The sequence below is a fragment of the Mustela nivalis genome, assembly GCF_964662115.1.
Source record: "Mustela nivalis genome assembly, chromosome: 11".
In the NCBI taxonomy this organism is placed as follows: Eukaryota; Metazoa; Chordata; class Mammalia; order Carnivora; family Mustelidae; genus Mustela; species Mustela nivalis.
In genome coordinates this window covers 75,941,814-75,957,348 of record NC_139030.1, presented here as the reverse complement: position 1 = coordinate 75,957,348, position 15,535 = coordinate 75,941,814, and the positions used below count along the sequence as shown (strand labels likewise).

General features: G+C 43.8%; 1 protein-coding gene across 1 annotated transcript in view; it reads left to right on the top strand.

Annotated features, from left to right (window-relative positions):
• CAB39 (calcium binding protein 39) overlaps positions 1-14,769 on the top strand; it is an 88,436-nt gene extending 73,667 nt beyond the window's left edge. The window contains exons 6-9 of the mRNA XM_082690851.1: positions 3,715-3,774; positions 7,919-7,984; positions 11,503-11,646; positions 12,231-14,769. Coding sequence (XP_082546977.1) covers positions 3,715-3,774; positions 7,919-7,984; positions 11,503-11,646; positions 12,231-12,419 — 459 coding nt within the window. The 3' untranslated portion in view covers positions 12,420-14,769. The remainder of the gene's footprint in view (positions 1-3,714; positions 3,775-7,918; positions 7,985-11,502; positions 11,647-12,230) is intronic.
• Positions 14,770-15,535: the final 766 nt, after the last annotated feature.

Sequence of the window (15,535 nt, the reverse complement as noted above, 5' to 3'; positions counted from 1 at the left end):
AAATGGGGAAGCCAGAATTTGAACCCAGGCAGTCTGCCTCCAGAGCCCACTCTGAGGAAACAAAATTCTGAATCCGTCCTGTAACATTAAACAAGTGTGATGCTGCTGCCCCAGAGCTACATGCAACCACATAGTGTCTGACCTAAGGAGCTGACGATGGTCTCCCCCCACTATAAGCCATTAAGGTAACAACACATAAATGTGCTCCATTCCAGGCACTACACTTTAAGAGTCACATAGACAAATATATGACTTTCAGAAGACAGTAGATGGTGAGGGGGACTCAGAACCTGTCGTGTGAGGAGTGGTTAAAGGAACTTGGACGTATTTAGCCTGGAGAAGAGAAGACTCGGTAGGAACTTGCTGTGAGAGCACCACATGTATGTGAGGTGGGGACCTGTAGAAAGTGGGTTGAACCTATTTCTGTTGGCTCTGGCAATTTCTGGAAATAACCAGGGGATAGGTTTGACTCCAGCGGAGGGAGAACTTTCTAACCCTTAAGAGCTCCGAAGGAGAATCACACAGTTGGGAGAATTGAGTCTTTTGTCTTGGGACATGGTCAAGCACCAAGGAGGAAAACGAGCCACACAACTTGCCAGGGCTCTGTGAAATCGAGTGGCATTACCTCAGGGACCCCAGGGCCATCTCTGCCACATGGTGTTTGAGGCCCCAACTTACGAGCTTTTAAGAATCTTTTCAAATTAGCATACCCTAAAAGTTGGCTGCTCATTCTGCTGGGCTCGGGAGATGACCCCTGCCTTCCTCCCAGTCCTGCCAGGGCCTGGGGTATACTAGAACTTAGATAGGGAAGAAATCAGAGATCCCACTCCTTCCCCGCACTGCTAGCAGACCCAGCACCTCCTGGTCTGGGACTACAGGGCATTCTGGAAATTCTGCAGGTTGCTGAGCGCTGACTGCATGACCTTTCCCCTTTGTCTTCTCCGTTGAGTTCTGTCCCCCACTGTGGTTTAAACTCAGCAGAGCTCTTGGCTCTAGCCCCGAGGCTGAGGTTCCTTCTCATCTCTCAGTAGGTAGAGGCTCTGCCCAAGTCCCCACCTCTTTTCCCTGCTTAGAATCCGCCTTCTTCGGGGCTGGCTCTCAGCAGTTGCTCCTTTCCTACAGATGTGTCCCTCCTGTCCAGGCCCTGGTGTGTCCTGTCTTGATAAGGAGCTTTCATCCTGTGCTGTGTTGGGGTTTGGCTTCTACTTCAGCAGTCTCAGAGCTCCCCTTCAGTCTCCCAACCCCAAGGCTATGAGATTTGATTCCCAAATTGACAGCAGTTTCCTGGTGTCTTGAAACCAGACGGTGATAGAATCTTCCCCAGATGGCGAGATGTTTGAGTCCCCCTTTTCCTGTCCGGCCCAGCTGTGAGGCTCTTGCTTCTGTTTGAGATCTATCCTTCAGAGTACTTTCCTTAAATAAACTTCAATAAAAATCTGTTGTACCACATATTTAGACTTTTGCTTTCTAGAGCAATATTTTATACCTACCTGTCCCTAATATCAACCCCAGTTGAGAGCCCCTATCTTTAAGACCCCTGCCCTGGGCATTTTCTTATGTCAGATTACGGCAAAGCCACAAACACTGGGTTCCTTTTGCTGTACTTCCTTATATTGGTCTCCAGGATGACTTAACCACAGAAAAAGTGGAAAGGACGCTTACTTTTGCACGAATCCTGACACACTAATCCCTTAATTGGCTTACTCATTTCTTCATTCAGCTCACACCTCGAGCCTGAGAGCCTGAGTGCCAGCCCCGTGTCAGGCACTGTTTTGTTAGGTGCTGAGGCTCAACAGTGAATGAAACAAATCCTTGCCCTTGAGGGTCCTGCGCAGGGAGGACCACCGTAAACAGACAACAGTAGCATGGAGGAGGAAGGCCTTTAACAAGCATCCTTGATGTATTTGACGTCTTGTGTACCTCTCTCCTGGATAGCTGGCTCCCGGATAACTGACTCCTGTGGGCCAGTATGCTAAGATACAAATTCTCCTTTCTCTCCCTGCCCCCACCATCTCCTGCCCCATTTGGGGAAGCTTCATGGCATTTCTTTTCCAGCTTCTTGAGGATGCTCAAACGTCAGGTTTTCTAATTTTCTCGATTTTATCCCCAAAGGGAATTTGGAAAAAATTAGATAGGTCTTTCCTGGGCATACAGTACATATCCTATCCAGCAGTTTGAACACCTGTAAATCTTTGGGGTGGTTAGAAGCCTTCTTAAAAGCATACTTTGAAGATTGCTTGATATAATATTTTCCCAAAACTGTTCCCTGCTTTTGTTGGTTCATTCATTTATCAAATATTAAGCTCTTACTATGTGCTGGGCATTGCATGGGTGCTGGGGATTCAAAGATTAGTAAAATAGACATGACTATTATATATTTAGAACATAGAGTCTAGCATGAGAGAGATGGTAATCAGATAATCCCACAGACATAAAAACAACTCTGTCCATGCTTCGATGCTGGTGACCAGTCTGGAAGATTTCTCTTTGGCAGTGATGTGGGAGCAAGGTTCGGAAGTGGTAGTTAGCTAGGCCAAGGGGAAAGCCTGTGTGAGGAGGCCCTTTCAGGGAAGGGCAGTCATGTAGTAGACAACAAAAGAGCTCCCTGCAGGATCACTCGAGACCTGCCAGATCCCCACGAGGATGCCAGAGTTGTAGTGCTTTCCACACGTGTTTGACCATAGAGCATTTCCTAGAGCATTTCTCAGGACTGGCAGTACACTTGGACATACGTCAGGAAACACTAGTTCATCGTGACCCGGGCCACTCAAACATCAACAGCTAAGAAAACAAGGAGAGTTGGTTTGGAGAACAGGGATTATTGGCTCTAAGCTCTCCAGTGGGTGGCTCTAAAGGAATTGTATTCAATTCACTAATTCACCAAGTAGTGACTGACTGTTTCTGCTGTCACATGTTCCATTCTCTTCCCACCTGGTACCTGGTGAGACCAAGGCTAGTTCATTGCTAACTTCCAAGTTCTTAAAGGCAGGGACCACATCTTTTTATCTTTGTAGCCCCGGCACCCAGAACTTTACCTGGCACATAGTAGATATTTTCTGAATGAATGACCCTTGAGTTGCATCGTGGGAGGGTCATATGGGTGAGGCATAAGCTGTAGTTTGTAGTCATGCGTAATTGGACTCTGAGACATTCTGAGGTTTGATTCTACATTTTTGCAGCCTTAGTCTGCTTAATTAGGAGCTGATGTTTATAAGGTGGTGGGGTTTTTAAAAATTCTATCCCTAAGAAAAAGATTGCGTTAGATATGAAACTTAATGTAACGGAATTTAGGAGGAAGAAAATGGAACCTCCAGCTTTTTCTAATGAAAGAAATTTCCTCTTTCTCCACCAGGAACAGTACCCTATTTGACATTTTACCACAATCATTTACTTTTATTTCGCTTTATTGCTTTATTCCCTTTGTTTGAATTTGTATTTCTTTGAATTTATGTTTGTTTTTAAATTTTTCCGTCTAAGATTTATAGACCTGTGACCAATTACAGTCATTATAATCACAGTTTCAAATTATTAATGATTTGATTCACTTTTACCTAGAATCAGCATTTTGAATATAATTCATGTTCAAATGTTTTTAAGTATAGTGATTTTTAACAAGTTTTTATCAGGTAAAGTGGCGTGGCATGTTTTAGGATTCTCTTTTTTGAAGAATTTGAATGCAGAACAACTGTAAAATTGTGTCTTTTCTTTCTCTAGGATTTACTTACAAGACATAAATTGCTCAGTGCAGAATTTTTGGAACAACATTATGATAAAGTAAGTATATGAACTAGTACGTTAAAATTATAAGTTTGGGAGCATCTAGGGCGTCCAGTCAGTTAAACTTATGACTCTTGGGGCGCCTGGGTGTATCAGTCATTAAGCGTCTGCCTTCAGCTCAGGTTGTGATCCCAGGATCCTGAGATTGAGCCCCATATCAGGTTCCCTACTCAGTGGGAAGCCTCCTTTTCCCTCTCCTTCTCCCTGCTTGTGTTCCTCTCTCGCTGTCTTTTTCTGTCAAATAAATAAAATCTTAAAGAAAAAAAAAAAGGCATATGACTCTTGATTTCAGCTCAGGTTATGATCTCAGGTTCATAAGATCAAGCCCCATGTCAGGTTCTGGCCGTGCTGCCTGTAGAGCCTGCTTAAGATTCTCTGTCTCTCTCCCTTTGCCCTCCGCGCACACATGCGCACACGTGCTCTCTCGCGCTCTCTCTCTCTCTCTCTCTCACACACACACACTAATGAACTGTAAGTTTTGTACCAGAAATGAAAGACTTAAGTTAGATTTTTATGCCAGATACTTATTTTGCATATGTTTATAATGGTTTTACATGGTACTATCATCATTTCTCTACTGAATTGAGGTAATAGAGTCTTACCTTGGTCAGGAGTAGAATTTTATCTTTTTGATTGACACAGTACCCTTTGCATCTTTTCTTGCTTTAGGGAAGGAAGTAAAAGTGCTTTGTTGCCGAACGACAATATACAATTAAGATAAAAAGAAAATTATTATAAGACTTAACTCTCCCTTCCTTTCCATCGGTTGCTGACATTCCTGTTGCTTCTGGGAGAGAGAAGGAAGGGGCGTGACCACGAGAGTGAGACGAGCACTAGGCTAGAGGGCTCTGCTGCTGCCTCTTGTGGCCATGACCCCTGGGGGACTCAGGCGTCCGTCCTCCTTTTAAAATGAGGACAGTGGACTAGCCCAGCAGTAGGTTCCTTCTGGTTTAAGCCCATGTCACACTGCCTGGTACTGAACTGGAAGTTCATCAACAATCCCAAGTGCTCTAGATCTGCACAGCAGCCCTCAGGCCACAGTGCCCGGGCTCTGCTCCCCACCACACCCATGAGCGCCTCCTAATGCTAGACTAGCTTAATGCCGTACTGTCCACAACTGGATGTGTCTGCTTAGAGAGGCTGGGATAGTAACAGTCCCCTTAAAATTCCCATCTAACCCATGAGATCTGGCCTAACTTTCCATTCTTCCACTGGTCGTGTGAATTTTTGAAATCCTAGGCACATTATGTTCGTACTGTTCATTGTTCACTTTGCTGTTCAACTAAATTGTAAGATTCTCGGAGGCAGAATCTGCGCTTTTGAACTCATGCGTGCTCCTCTCTCCCTCCCACTCAGTAACATCCATCATGCAAAGTTCAGTACATAGGGAGTCCCTCATAGAAGGCCTCACGAGTGGCTTAGACATTGCTGGTCATCTGGTTTTTTTAAATTTTCCATTTGGATATAGTATGTTTCTTTGCATGTGTGTTGGTTCAAAATGGGGGCCTTTCTACAGCAGTTAGAAGCATGGGCTCGGCACGAGGCTGCCAGGAGTCTGGCTCTAAGTCCCAGCCCCACCTTGGGTGGCTGCCTTCTTTCACCCTCTGCCCTCAGAATCCTCAGCCCAAAATGAAGGCTTGTAATAGCAGCATCTCTGTTGTCATGGGTTGATGTGAGGACCTAGAACGTGTGTGTCGTGGGCATGATGGCGGCAGCTGGAACACGGTGAGCAGCTTGTAAATGTCGGCGGCTTGTTTGTGTTGCTGCCAGGTGTCAGGGATTCTCTGACTGAGCACACTGGTGTCTTAGCTTAAAGCCCACCGAAGGTACAAACTAACAGTGACATTGGTTTAGTTTTGTAGTCAAATAGTTTCCTACGGGTTATTAATGGATGACGTTGGTTAACAGGATTTTAGGAGAATTTCTGGGAGGCAGCTGACAGAAGTGTGTAGACCGTGAGGTCAGATCTGAGGGATCAAAAAGGCGAGCGAGGGGCCAGGGGTGCAATTACATAAGACTGTGTCACCGGAAGTCCTGCACACCTGGGCCCTGAGCTTCCTAATAACCAGAAGGATAGAGGGAAACAGAATCCATTAAAAAAAAACAGCACCTGTAAAACAAAACACATTTCTCCCGTTGGGGTTCTCAGAGAAATTGGATCAGAGTGGGATGCAGTGGACGCAGCCCTCAGGATGACTGAGATGCCGAACTAAAGTGCGGTTAGTTCCCTAAGAGCAGATCTTGGAGGAGCCACAGTGGTGCCTGTCCTCGCCCTGGTTCCTAATGCAGGGAAGAGAGTCGACTACCTTGGGGGGCGGGGGCGGTGGGGGTGTGGCACGTGGACTGCACAGGCACTCTTCAGTCAGTCCTCCGGCTGGACAGTCTTGTGCTTACGCTTCTCAGAAGAACTGGGCCGCAGACCATCTTAACCTGCATTTTCTGTCAAGTACTTGAGGGGAACATATTCTGTGTCACCGACTGAACACAGATCCAGTTGTTTGGATCGTTGGTTTGATGATCCTTTGAGCAGAAGTGTGGGTTAACATCCTTCTCTGCAGAGGTCTCTGTCCCACCTCTGCCTAGACAGAAGCACAGGTTCTGGATTAGCTCTAAAAGCAAGGGTCAGAAAACTGTTTCTGTAATGGGCCAGGAAGTAAATATTCGAGGCTTCCTGGCCATGCAGTGTCTCTCTCTCCCCTCTCCCTGTCCTCTCCTCTCCTGTCTGTGGTGCTGAGAAAGCAGCCATAAACAATACACAAACAGACTCTTTGCAGGACGTCGATGAGCATGGCTGTGTTCCAGCAAAACTGTATAAAAGCAGGTGGCAGGCTCGATCTGGCCCAAGAGTGGCAGTTTGCTAGTGCCTGCTGTATACAGACCCATGGGAAAGCATAGGCACAAACAGTTGGCAGCAGGTGGGGCCTTGGCCTCTGTGTCCCTCGTCTCCATGTCTTACCTCCTGCTTTGATGGGCTTCTGCTCCTTACCCAGCCGGTGATGCTGTGCCTGTTTGTTTTATAAATGCAGAGGACACGTGTCACTTCCCGTTTTGTAAATGCAGTGGACACGTGTCACTTCCTAAGTATGTCACATTGTGCATTCTCCAATCTTCACTCATGCGGTGTCCTTCCCTTTTTATCTCTGAAGAACACTTCCCTCCTCCCCTTTTCTAAATGAAATTGCTGCCCTTCGTCAAGATTGAGCCCAAGTCCAAACTACTCTAAGGACACCTACCTATTTGACAGTGCTGAATTTCTCCTACTCTGTTTTTCGATTATTTTCTCCTTTTGCTTGATGCACTGGAAGAACGGGTAGCTTTTCTCTGTAGTTGTGCTTCAGGCTCACTGAACTGTAAAATAGAGAAATTTTCTATACAGAAATTTTCTAACGCCAAGAAATGAGAGCTGACTCTACCTTAAGAAACAGTTGGAGGGTAGGAGTTATGTTTTGTGCATACGGAGTTTGGATGACAGAAGACGACGAGATTTAAGCCATATGGACCTGGCTAGTCTAGCACTGGGTGAGGTCAGTCCCAGGAGCCCTACTCCTGGAGTTCATCATCCAGAGCCCTTAAGGAACTCTGAGCACCACTGGGGAGGGCTGTGTGAAACAGAAGGGCAGCTGGTGGCCTTTGTGGTGTTAGAAGTTCGTGCTCGGGGTGCCTGGGTGGCTCAGTGGGTTAAAGCCTCTGCCTTTGGCTCAGGTCATGATCCTGGGGTCCTGGGATTGAGCCCTACGTCAGGTCTCTGCTCAGCAGGGAGCCTGCTTCCTCCTCTCTCTCTGCCTGACTCTCTGCCTACTTGGGATCTCTGTCAGATAAATAAGTAAAATTTAAAAAAAAAAAAAAAAAAGTTCATGCTCAAGGGCACCTGCGTGGCTACTTAGTTAAGCATCTGCCTTCAGCTCAGATCACAGTCTTAGGGTCCTGGGATCGAGCCCCACATCAGGCTTCCTGCTCAGCAGGGAATCTACTTCTCCTTCTCCTGCTCCTGCTGCCCCTCTCCCTGCTCATACTCTCACTCTCTCGCAAATAAGTAAAATCTTAAAAAAAAAAAAAAAAAAAGGTTTGTGCTCAAGCTTTATAATGTTCTCTTTCAATCTTTAAAAATATAACTCCTGATACATGTTTTCTTGTCTTTTAGTTCTTCAGTGAATATGAGAAGTTACTTCATTCAGAAAATTATGTGACAAAGAGACAGTCACTCAAGGTATGACTGATTATTTTATGTGGTTTACTTCTCTTCACCCTGTGTTTGAAACTTGTCTTTGGGGGAAAGGGAGATATGCTTGTATGGGTCTTAGACCTATGAGAGGAAAATACATTTCTCCATGGTCAAGATTTTTGTGGAAAGGAAGGAGTTCAGGGGTCCACACAGGGCACCTGCCCACCTGCCTGTGAATAGGGATACCAAAGTGGAATATACGGAGTTTTGAAGTGGTCTCTACCTCTTAGCAGTGCTGTATTTTACATTTGGAAGCCTATTTTTGACACTTAGAATCATCTCAACCAGAGGAAGGCCCAGTAGCTGTTGTGCTCCCTGGGACAGCACAGGCCTGTTTCGGGAGCAGGGGGGTCGCAGAGGGGACATGAGCAATGAAATCTTGATCAACAGGCAGTTTTGGCTGCTTTGTATCAACCTGGGATATGGACAGTTCTGTCTGAAATTTAAATTTCAGATTTAAAACTCTGGAACAGGGTTTGGCAGACTGTAGCTCATGGGCCACATCCAGCTCCCTATTTTTGTAAATATTTGTTGGAACCCAGATGCATTCATTTATTTACATATTTACATATTATGTTTCAGAGGATAACAGATTTGAACAGTTGCTACAGAGACCATATGGCCGGCAAAATCTAAAAACGTTTCCTACCTGGTCCTTTACAGAAAGTTTGCTGAATGACCTCTGCTCTAGAAAATTCTCAGTGCAGTTCATAAAAGCATACCTCTCACTCTGTCAGTAAGTGGTCCTGACAGGAACTATAGATGGAAATCACAAAGGATTTGGGGAAAATTCTAATTCCATTTATACTTTTTGCCATGTCCACTTTAAATTCTACTCTGCTCGGAGTTCTTACTATCAGAGCTGTCTGCATTCATCTGATCAGGCCTGCATTCCTGCTTCCTTTCCTGCCATGGGGACATCACTCGTGAAGACCTTATCTGTCTGTGGGAACCGACGAAAAGACATCAGGAGTGTCTTTTGTACTTTGTGTCCTTTGATAAGAACACTCTACCATCCAAATTCCAAAAGAATCCTTGCTATCAGGCCAGCTGCTGGCTCCTTTTCCCTTAAGGCTGTGACTCCTACAGTGGGGGACCAGTCATAACCACATTTTGGAAATGAGTCGCTGAGGAAATGATCTGGTCGTGCTGGGGCACTTCCCACTCATTGCTGCTGTTCAGGCCTTGCCTCCCAGCCTGGCTTGTAGTTCAGCATCCAGGATCCTTAACCTCCTCCCTTCCCTAGGAGTGCTGGCTGGCGATGGCCAAGGATAAGTCCAATCTTTTCATCTTGGGCGAGGCAGGGAGTGGTGAATGGGCTGCGGTACTTCTGGTGGCTGTTGAAGGATATTTTCTTCTTGCTACACCAGTATGATGTAATACATACTTGTAAGGTTCATGATACAGTGTAGGCTCCCCTGTGATTGTCCACACAGTAAAATGGCCTTCTGTCAGCAGCCCCTTTCTATCGCAGGGCCAAGATGCCCTGTCTCCCCAGCATCACACAGATGTGAGCAGCTGGATAGAGCCAGTGTCTTCCAAGGCCAAGGACATCAGGCAGGATTACCTAGGGTAGTAGCTTCCAGGGCCAATACCTCTTCACAGGATGGGGAGCAAGGTAGTTTATTGGCAAATCAATAGACTTTGACCAAGTTCTGAATTTTAGTGCTGCTTAGATAAGGAGGAGAGCTTTCAAGACCTTTCTGCCACTTGGGAATTACCAACATGAAAAGGAAGGTTAAGACCACCAGTTGCAAGACCTTAGTCATGGACACAAAGCCAGTCTTTGGCTCCTACAGTTTCGTAACACCTCATGAACGCATGGAGCTATTTTGAGGACCAGTGTTACTTTAAAAATGAATTTTAATTTTTATTCCTTTTTTTGCAGCTACATTGGCATTTATTATTCCTGTATTTATTTTATCAGCAAATGTATATTCCCTGTGCAATACCTCAGACTTTTATTTTTATGTCTAAAGAAATATAATGAATTACCAGTTACCGTCCTCCAGATAACTAAACTGATAATCTCCAGATAACCAAATGGGTCATGTTCTGTATTTCTTTGATAGAAAATGAACACTAGTAAAGCTACAAACCTTCACATACTTAATAGTAACTAGAGTCTTCATAAGAGTCAATACTTGTTGGGTCTTACCTTGAAAGTTGTATTATTTGTGATTCAGATTGATGTGAAGCCTGAACTTGAGCTTCTGAATTCTTCTTATAATTTTTTTAAAAACCCTAAGCAGAATAGGTTTGTTCTCCTATACGTCAGGGTATTTTTTATTTCATATGACATGTTGCTTATCTAGAGACCAGTCTTCTGGCAACTTCCAAGTATCTAGAACATAGCCAGGAATCCCAAAAGGAATTAACTAAAGCAATAAATCCATAACTGCATTCATACATTTTGCTTCCCTTGGACCTCACCCCGTGTCTCTGTTCAGACTCAAGTCTAACGTGCTTTGCACATATCCATGCTTTTCTTCCTCGCTGCAGTCTCATGAGATGTAGGAACTAGGGCTTAGGGAAAGTTAAATAATGTGCTCAAGGTTCCAGAGCTCGCAGGGAGCAGAGCCAGCATTGGAACCCTGGCAGGCTGATGCCGGGGCCTGGCCCTCTACCACTCTGCTTCTGCCGCTGTCCACGAGGACTGCAACTCGACCCCTAGCCCCATGGGTCAAGCACGCTAGACCCACAGTAGAAGCTGCAGTAGAAGCTGGCCCACTGCCAACACGAAGGGGTGACTGCGAACTAGAGCAAGCAATGACAGTGTGAAAACCAAGAACTGATAGGGTATAATAGACTCTTTCAAACTCAGCAAGCCCTGGAGACAGGCTCTTTTAAGCTTAATTGATGTCATTAGTGATGATGAGGAGTCATTAAGAAAAAATTGGAGTATCTTCAGGATACTTTGCTGAAGACAGAAAAGAGAAATACTCATTTTTATAGACCTTCCTGAAGCTGATACGCTGAAAGCATAACTTTCACAGGCTTAAGGGTACCCTGTGTTCCATCTTTGAACCTGGAACCCTCTGTCCTGGGAGGTCCAGATAAATAATTTTTCAATTAGGCTAAGATTTGTAGTTAAATAAGAATTATCAACAACTTACCTTCTGACCATTTTCTTTGTTGGGTTTTGTGGGTTTGTTTGTTTTTTTTTAATGAGATAATGTAAATGCATCTTTAAAGAGTAGCTCTGACAGTTTCAGATTCAGGGCCAATGTGCCTTGGACTGTGTCAAGAGCAGAGAGCAATGCTGGACTCCCCGTAGGCTTACCCCCAGAAGAAAGGCCTAGGTGTTCGAGTGGCAAGTAGTGGATACTCAGTAATTTTTCAGTTATAATTTTAGTTCAGCTCATCGGTCTTTTGAGTACCTGCTAACAACACTCTGTGCTTAACAATAGTGATTATAAGATGAAGTTTCTTTTTAAACTTTGCTTTTAAATCTTGAAATCTTGATGATAATGTAAGAGTTAATTGTTTAAATGTCTTCTCAGCTTCTTGGTGAACTACTTTTAGACAGACACAACTTTACAATTATGACGAAGTACATCAGTAAACCAGAGAACCTCAAATTAATGATGAATCTCCTACGAGACAAGAGTCGTAACATCCAGTTTGAGGCCTTCCACGTTTTTAAGGTAGAGTGCTAGAACTGTAAGCAGTATTTTCCTCCAGAGTTGTTAATCTCATTTCCTTGACCGGTTATTGAACTATTACTCACCTAATTTTGGTAATCTAAGTGACCCAACAGTCAGTGTTCACATTTGTATAGTATGACATTTAAATAGACCCAGAAACAGGGTTTATCATCTGGACTGGGGATCAGAAAAACGTATATTATGGAGGCGTGTTAGTTATCTTTGGCATAGAATATTATTAATCACAAAGTAAAGGGTAATCCATTCCTTAATCCTTTTCTTGGAGGTTTCAGTACTTAAAATCCATTCTGGCTTTCTGTGCCTAGATATAATTTCTGCCCATTTTATTCTAAAAACAGTTTGTATTTAATACCAGCTACTGAATTTCAGAGCATGAATGAATGCATCAGTCCTTTGGACTGACACATGGAATCTTCCCCCTCACAGACACACGCACGCACACACATGCACACCCCTCTTGTCAGATGACGTCTTCCCAAGCAGCAGCCTCTGCGGCTGCCTTGACCATGGACTGCCAGGCTCCCATTCTCTCCTGTGCCTGACACTGGTTTCTCTCTTTGCAGGTGTTTGTAGCCAATCCCAACAAGACGCAGCCCATCCTAGACATCCTCCTCAAGAATCAGACCAAACTTATAGAGTTCCTCAGCAAGTTTCAGAATGACAGGACCGAGGACGAACAATTTAACGATGAGAAGACCTATTTAGTTAAACAGATCAGGGATTTGAAGAGACCAGCTCAGCAAGAAGCCTAATTTCCAATCAACATCTAAAATATTAAGTCCAAATTCAGCATTTGCTGTTAGCTATTCAGCATCAGGCGCTCTTTATCGGTTCATGAGGAACTTTACTGCTAACCTGCTGTTAAGTGAACGGTTTTTCATTTTACCTTTGTTTTTTTTTTTTAGTCCAAGTTGGAGAACGTAGCTGCTGCTTTCTTGCACACTAGAGCACACGTGGACTTTCTCTTGATCTTTGTGTCGTTTCAGGGTTCAAGGACTCTGTTTGCTGTAGGAGTTCTGAACGTGGCTAGGTTTCTGGAGGCAGGTGTATAGACGGTGGTGTGGGTTGGGGAAGAAGGGGATTGCTGTTAGCAGATGAAACCTGCGTGTTTGCGTTGATCTCTGAGCATGGCTTCTTGGTAAGGTTGTACGCCTTCACTAAAGGACGATGGAGCAGAGCTGTATTTGAAACGAGAGGGTAGCTGTATCCGAGATGTGAGCTTTTGGGGTGGATAAAGTTGATGTGCAAATAAACTGATAGCAACTTCTTGAAGGTGTGAAGCTTCATAAGGTCATAAGGAAAATGTATATATGCTTTTCACAGCTTTCTAGAATTTTTTGACATTTGATTTTCTTGAGACTTGTAAACTTGGGTATGTTGAAGGGTATTTGTTAATTTTACTCTTTGGAAGGTATTTTAAACCAGTAGAGCTAACAGTGACACCTTGCATTTCATTTCAGCAATGCTTACAGGTTTCTTTTGTATATAATTCTTAGAATGCTCATTTCTTTTAAATGATTTAATTTGTACAGCAGAGGAATGTTACTGTATTAGTATGTAACTATTACCTAATATTGAGTTTTTGCAAAAAAAAAAAATGAATGCTCATATGTAATTGAAATACTTCCGATCACATGAAAATGCTGATTTAACATTTAAGTATCACAGCATTAAAAGAAAAAAAAAAAATGGAAACCAATCCTTCGTATTCAGTTACCTACTGGGGAGCCGTCAGTCAGTTGGCTACGCTTTCCTGCGCGATGTTGGCCTTATTCATTTAAATGAGTCATGAATTTGCCAGATACGAATGACCCCGGTTATGTTAAATGACTGCTGATTCTCCATGTGTGGGGGGAGCCTCTGTAGAGCACCTTTTCCTTTGTAGAATAAGTAATCCAGTACAATAGTTGTGAAATTGAGTAATTAAAACTTTGGCTTCTCTTAGGAAAAGAAGAGTCCCTAGTCCTAGGTGTCCCATGGGGAAATTTATTTTTTTTAATGTCCTGTTCCTTAATGCTGCAAATGATCAGTATTTATGAAGTAACTGATTTTGCACCACTTTTTGTTACTGTGACCACGGCAGAACAGTGTCTCCTAGACCATACCTGTGTAAAGTTACTAGAATGGTATCTGTTCATCTTAGTAATACAAGATCACAACTAATAACTTAACAAATCAGAGTTTGCCAGTTCGAATTCAGCATGGCTGTAGCTGATTAAGAAATTTATATAATTACTCTTTGCTAGCCTCTCTCACTAATTGAATTATTTATCAGCCAGCAAAATGAGACGCCCAGTGGATGTTTTAAGCATGAGGTTTTCAGCCCTCATAGGAATACCAGTGGGGAAAATAGCTCCAGGAAACATAGATTTGTTTTATTCCATCTCATTAAAAAGGCAGCCTACGTTATAACTGGTTTTTCTGAGGCTGTCTTTTCTAAAAATCTGTGTAAAATAATTTGTTTTTCTGTCGGAAGTATGGAAAGCAACCCAAGCTCCTCGAAATGAAAATATCCAAGATGTTTAGGAAGGGAACGGCAGATTTGACCGTGACAAAGTGTTCTGGTTCTTGTGGTCTCGTGCTTGGTATCTGGGTTTAGCATGAAAACGTTAGTCACACCAAGTGGAAGAAAGGTTTCCTTCCTTGCCAAGCTGGTTCTTCAAATTTGAAACAGCTTCCACTTGGGGGCGGCTCCGGGGCACTAGCGCCTCTGTGTGGAAGGCAGCCTGTCAAAACCCATACGCCTCTGAAGCACTGGATCTGGGCAGAGTTAAGACTTATTTTGTTTCTGTTTTTTAAGAAAAATGTGAAAACATTCAAAGTTGAAAAGTTGCATTTGAAGTTATGAACATTTAATATATTCATATTACCAAAACTATTATACTGCAAGTGGTTTCTTTTTGTGTTATAAAGGTTTAATTTTACATAAGTCAGTTACAGTTACTCATTGTGATTTTTAACCCTTTAAAAAAAAAGTGGAGATGTATACAGTTGTTAACAATGCCATGAAAGCATTTCTTTTCTCCTGAGGAAACGTAAATTTCTTATCAGAATATCTGGCTGGCCCTGTAATTTAAATTAAAATAAAATTTTGGAGAAACAGCATTGTCCATTCTTATGGTGTCTTACAGATAGCTCTATTTGTGTCTGTGAACAGCCCCAGCAGGAGACACATAGGCACAAATCTTGTCACAGACTAACCGGAAATAGTTAATACACATGCTTCTCGAGTCTTTTTTCCTATTCCCGGTTTTATTTTTGGTGTCAAATGTGACTTTCCCTTATGTGTTGGGGCTCCCAGGTCCCTGGCCCTGCCTCTCACAGTTCAGTGTTGTCACCCCTTGTCGGATGGCTCTTTTAGACCCTAGCATTTGGGGAGTGGGTCCTTTCTCCATGGCTCCGTGACCTTTTACTGTGAACGTTCCAGGGTAAAACTGGACCACAGGGCAGGAGGCTTACAGATATCAGGGTGAGATTGCAGTGAAGGCAAGAGAGCGCAGAAGTACCAGAGCGACCGTCTGTCCCTGGGCCGCCTGGGCTGGGAGTGCACAGCCCTGTCCTCACTTCTCATTTTAACCTTGGTCTGTAAATGGGACCTCCGTTCTCTGTGGAGATGGCATGGGACATGTTCTCATCAAAGCACTTCATATGAACAACATCTTACTTCTTGCTTATTTCTTCCAGGTAGTTAATTAAGTCTGTCATCTCCAAAGGTGACAGGGTCCCATAAGGTCAGAACTTGCTCTTTCTCTGATGAGAGATGAAGAAGTGGCCGTGCTGAGGGCTGGCCTCATGCGTTAGCACATATTCCACTTCTTACCAGTCACCAGTCAGGTGTCAGCTCCCCACAGCAAGAAAAACTGAGTCT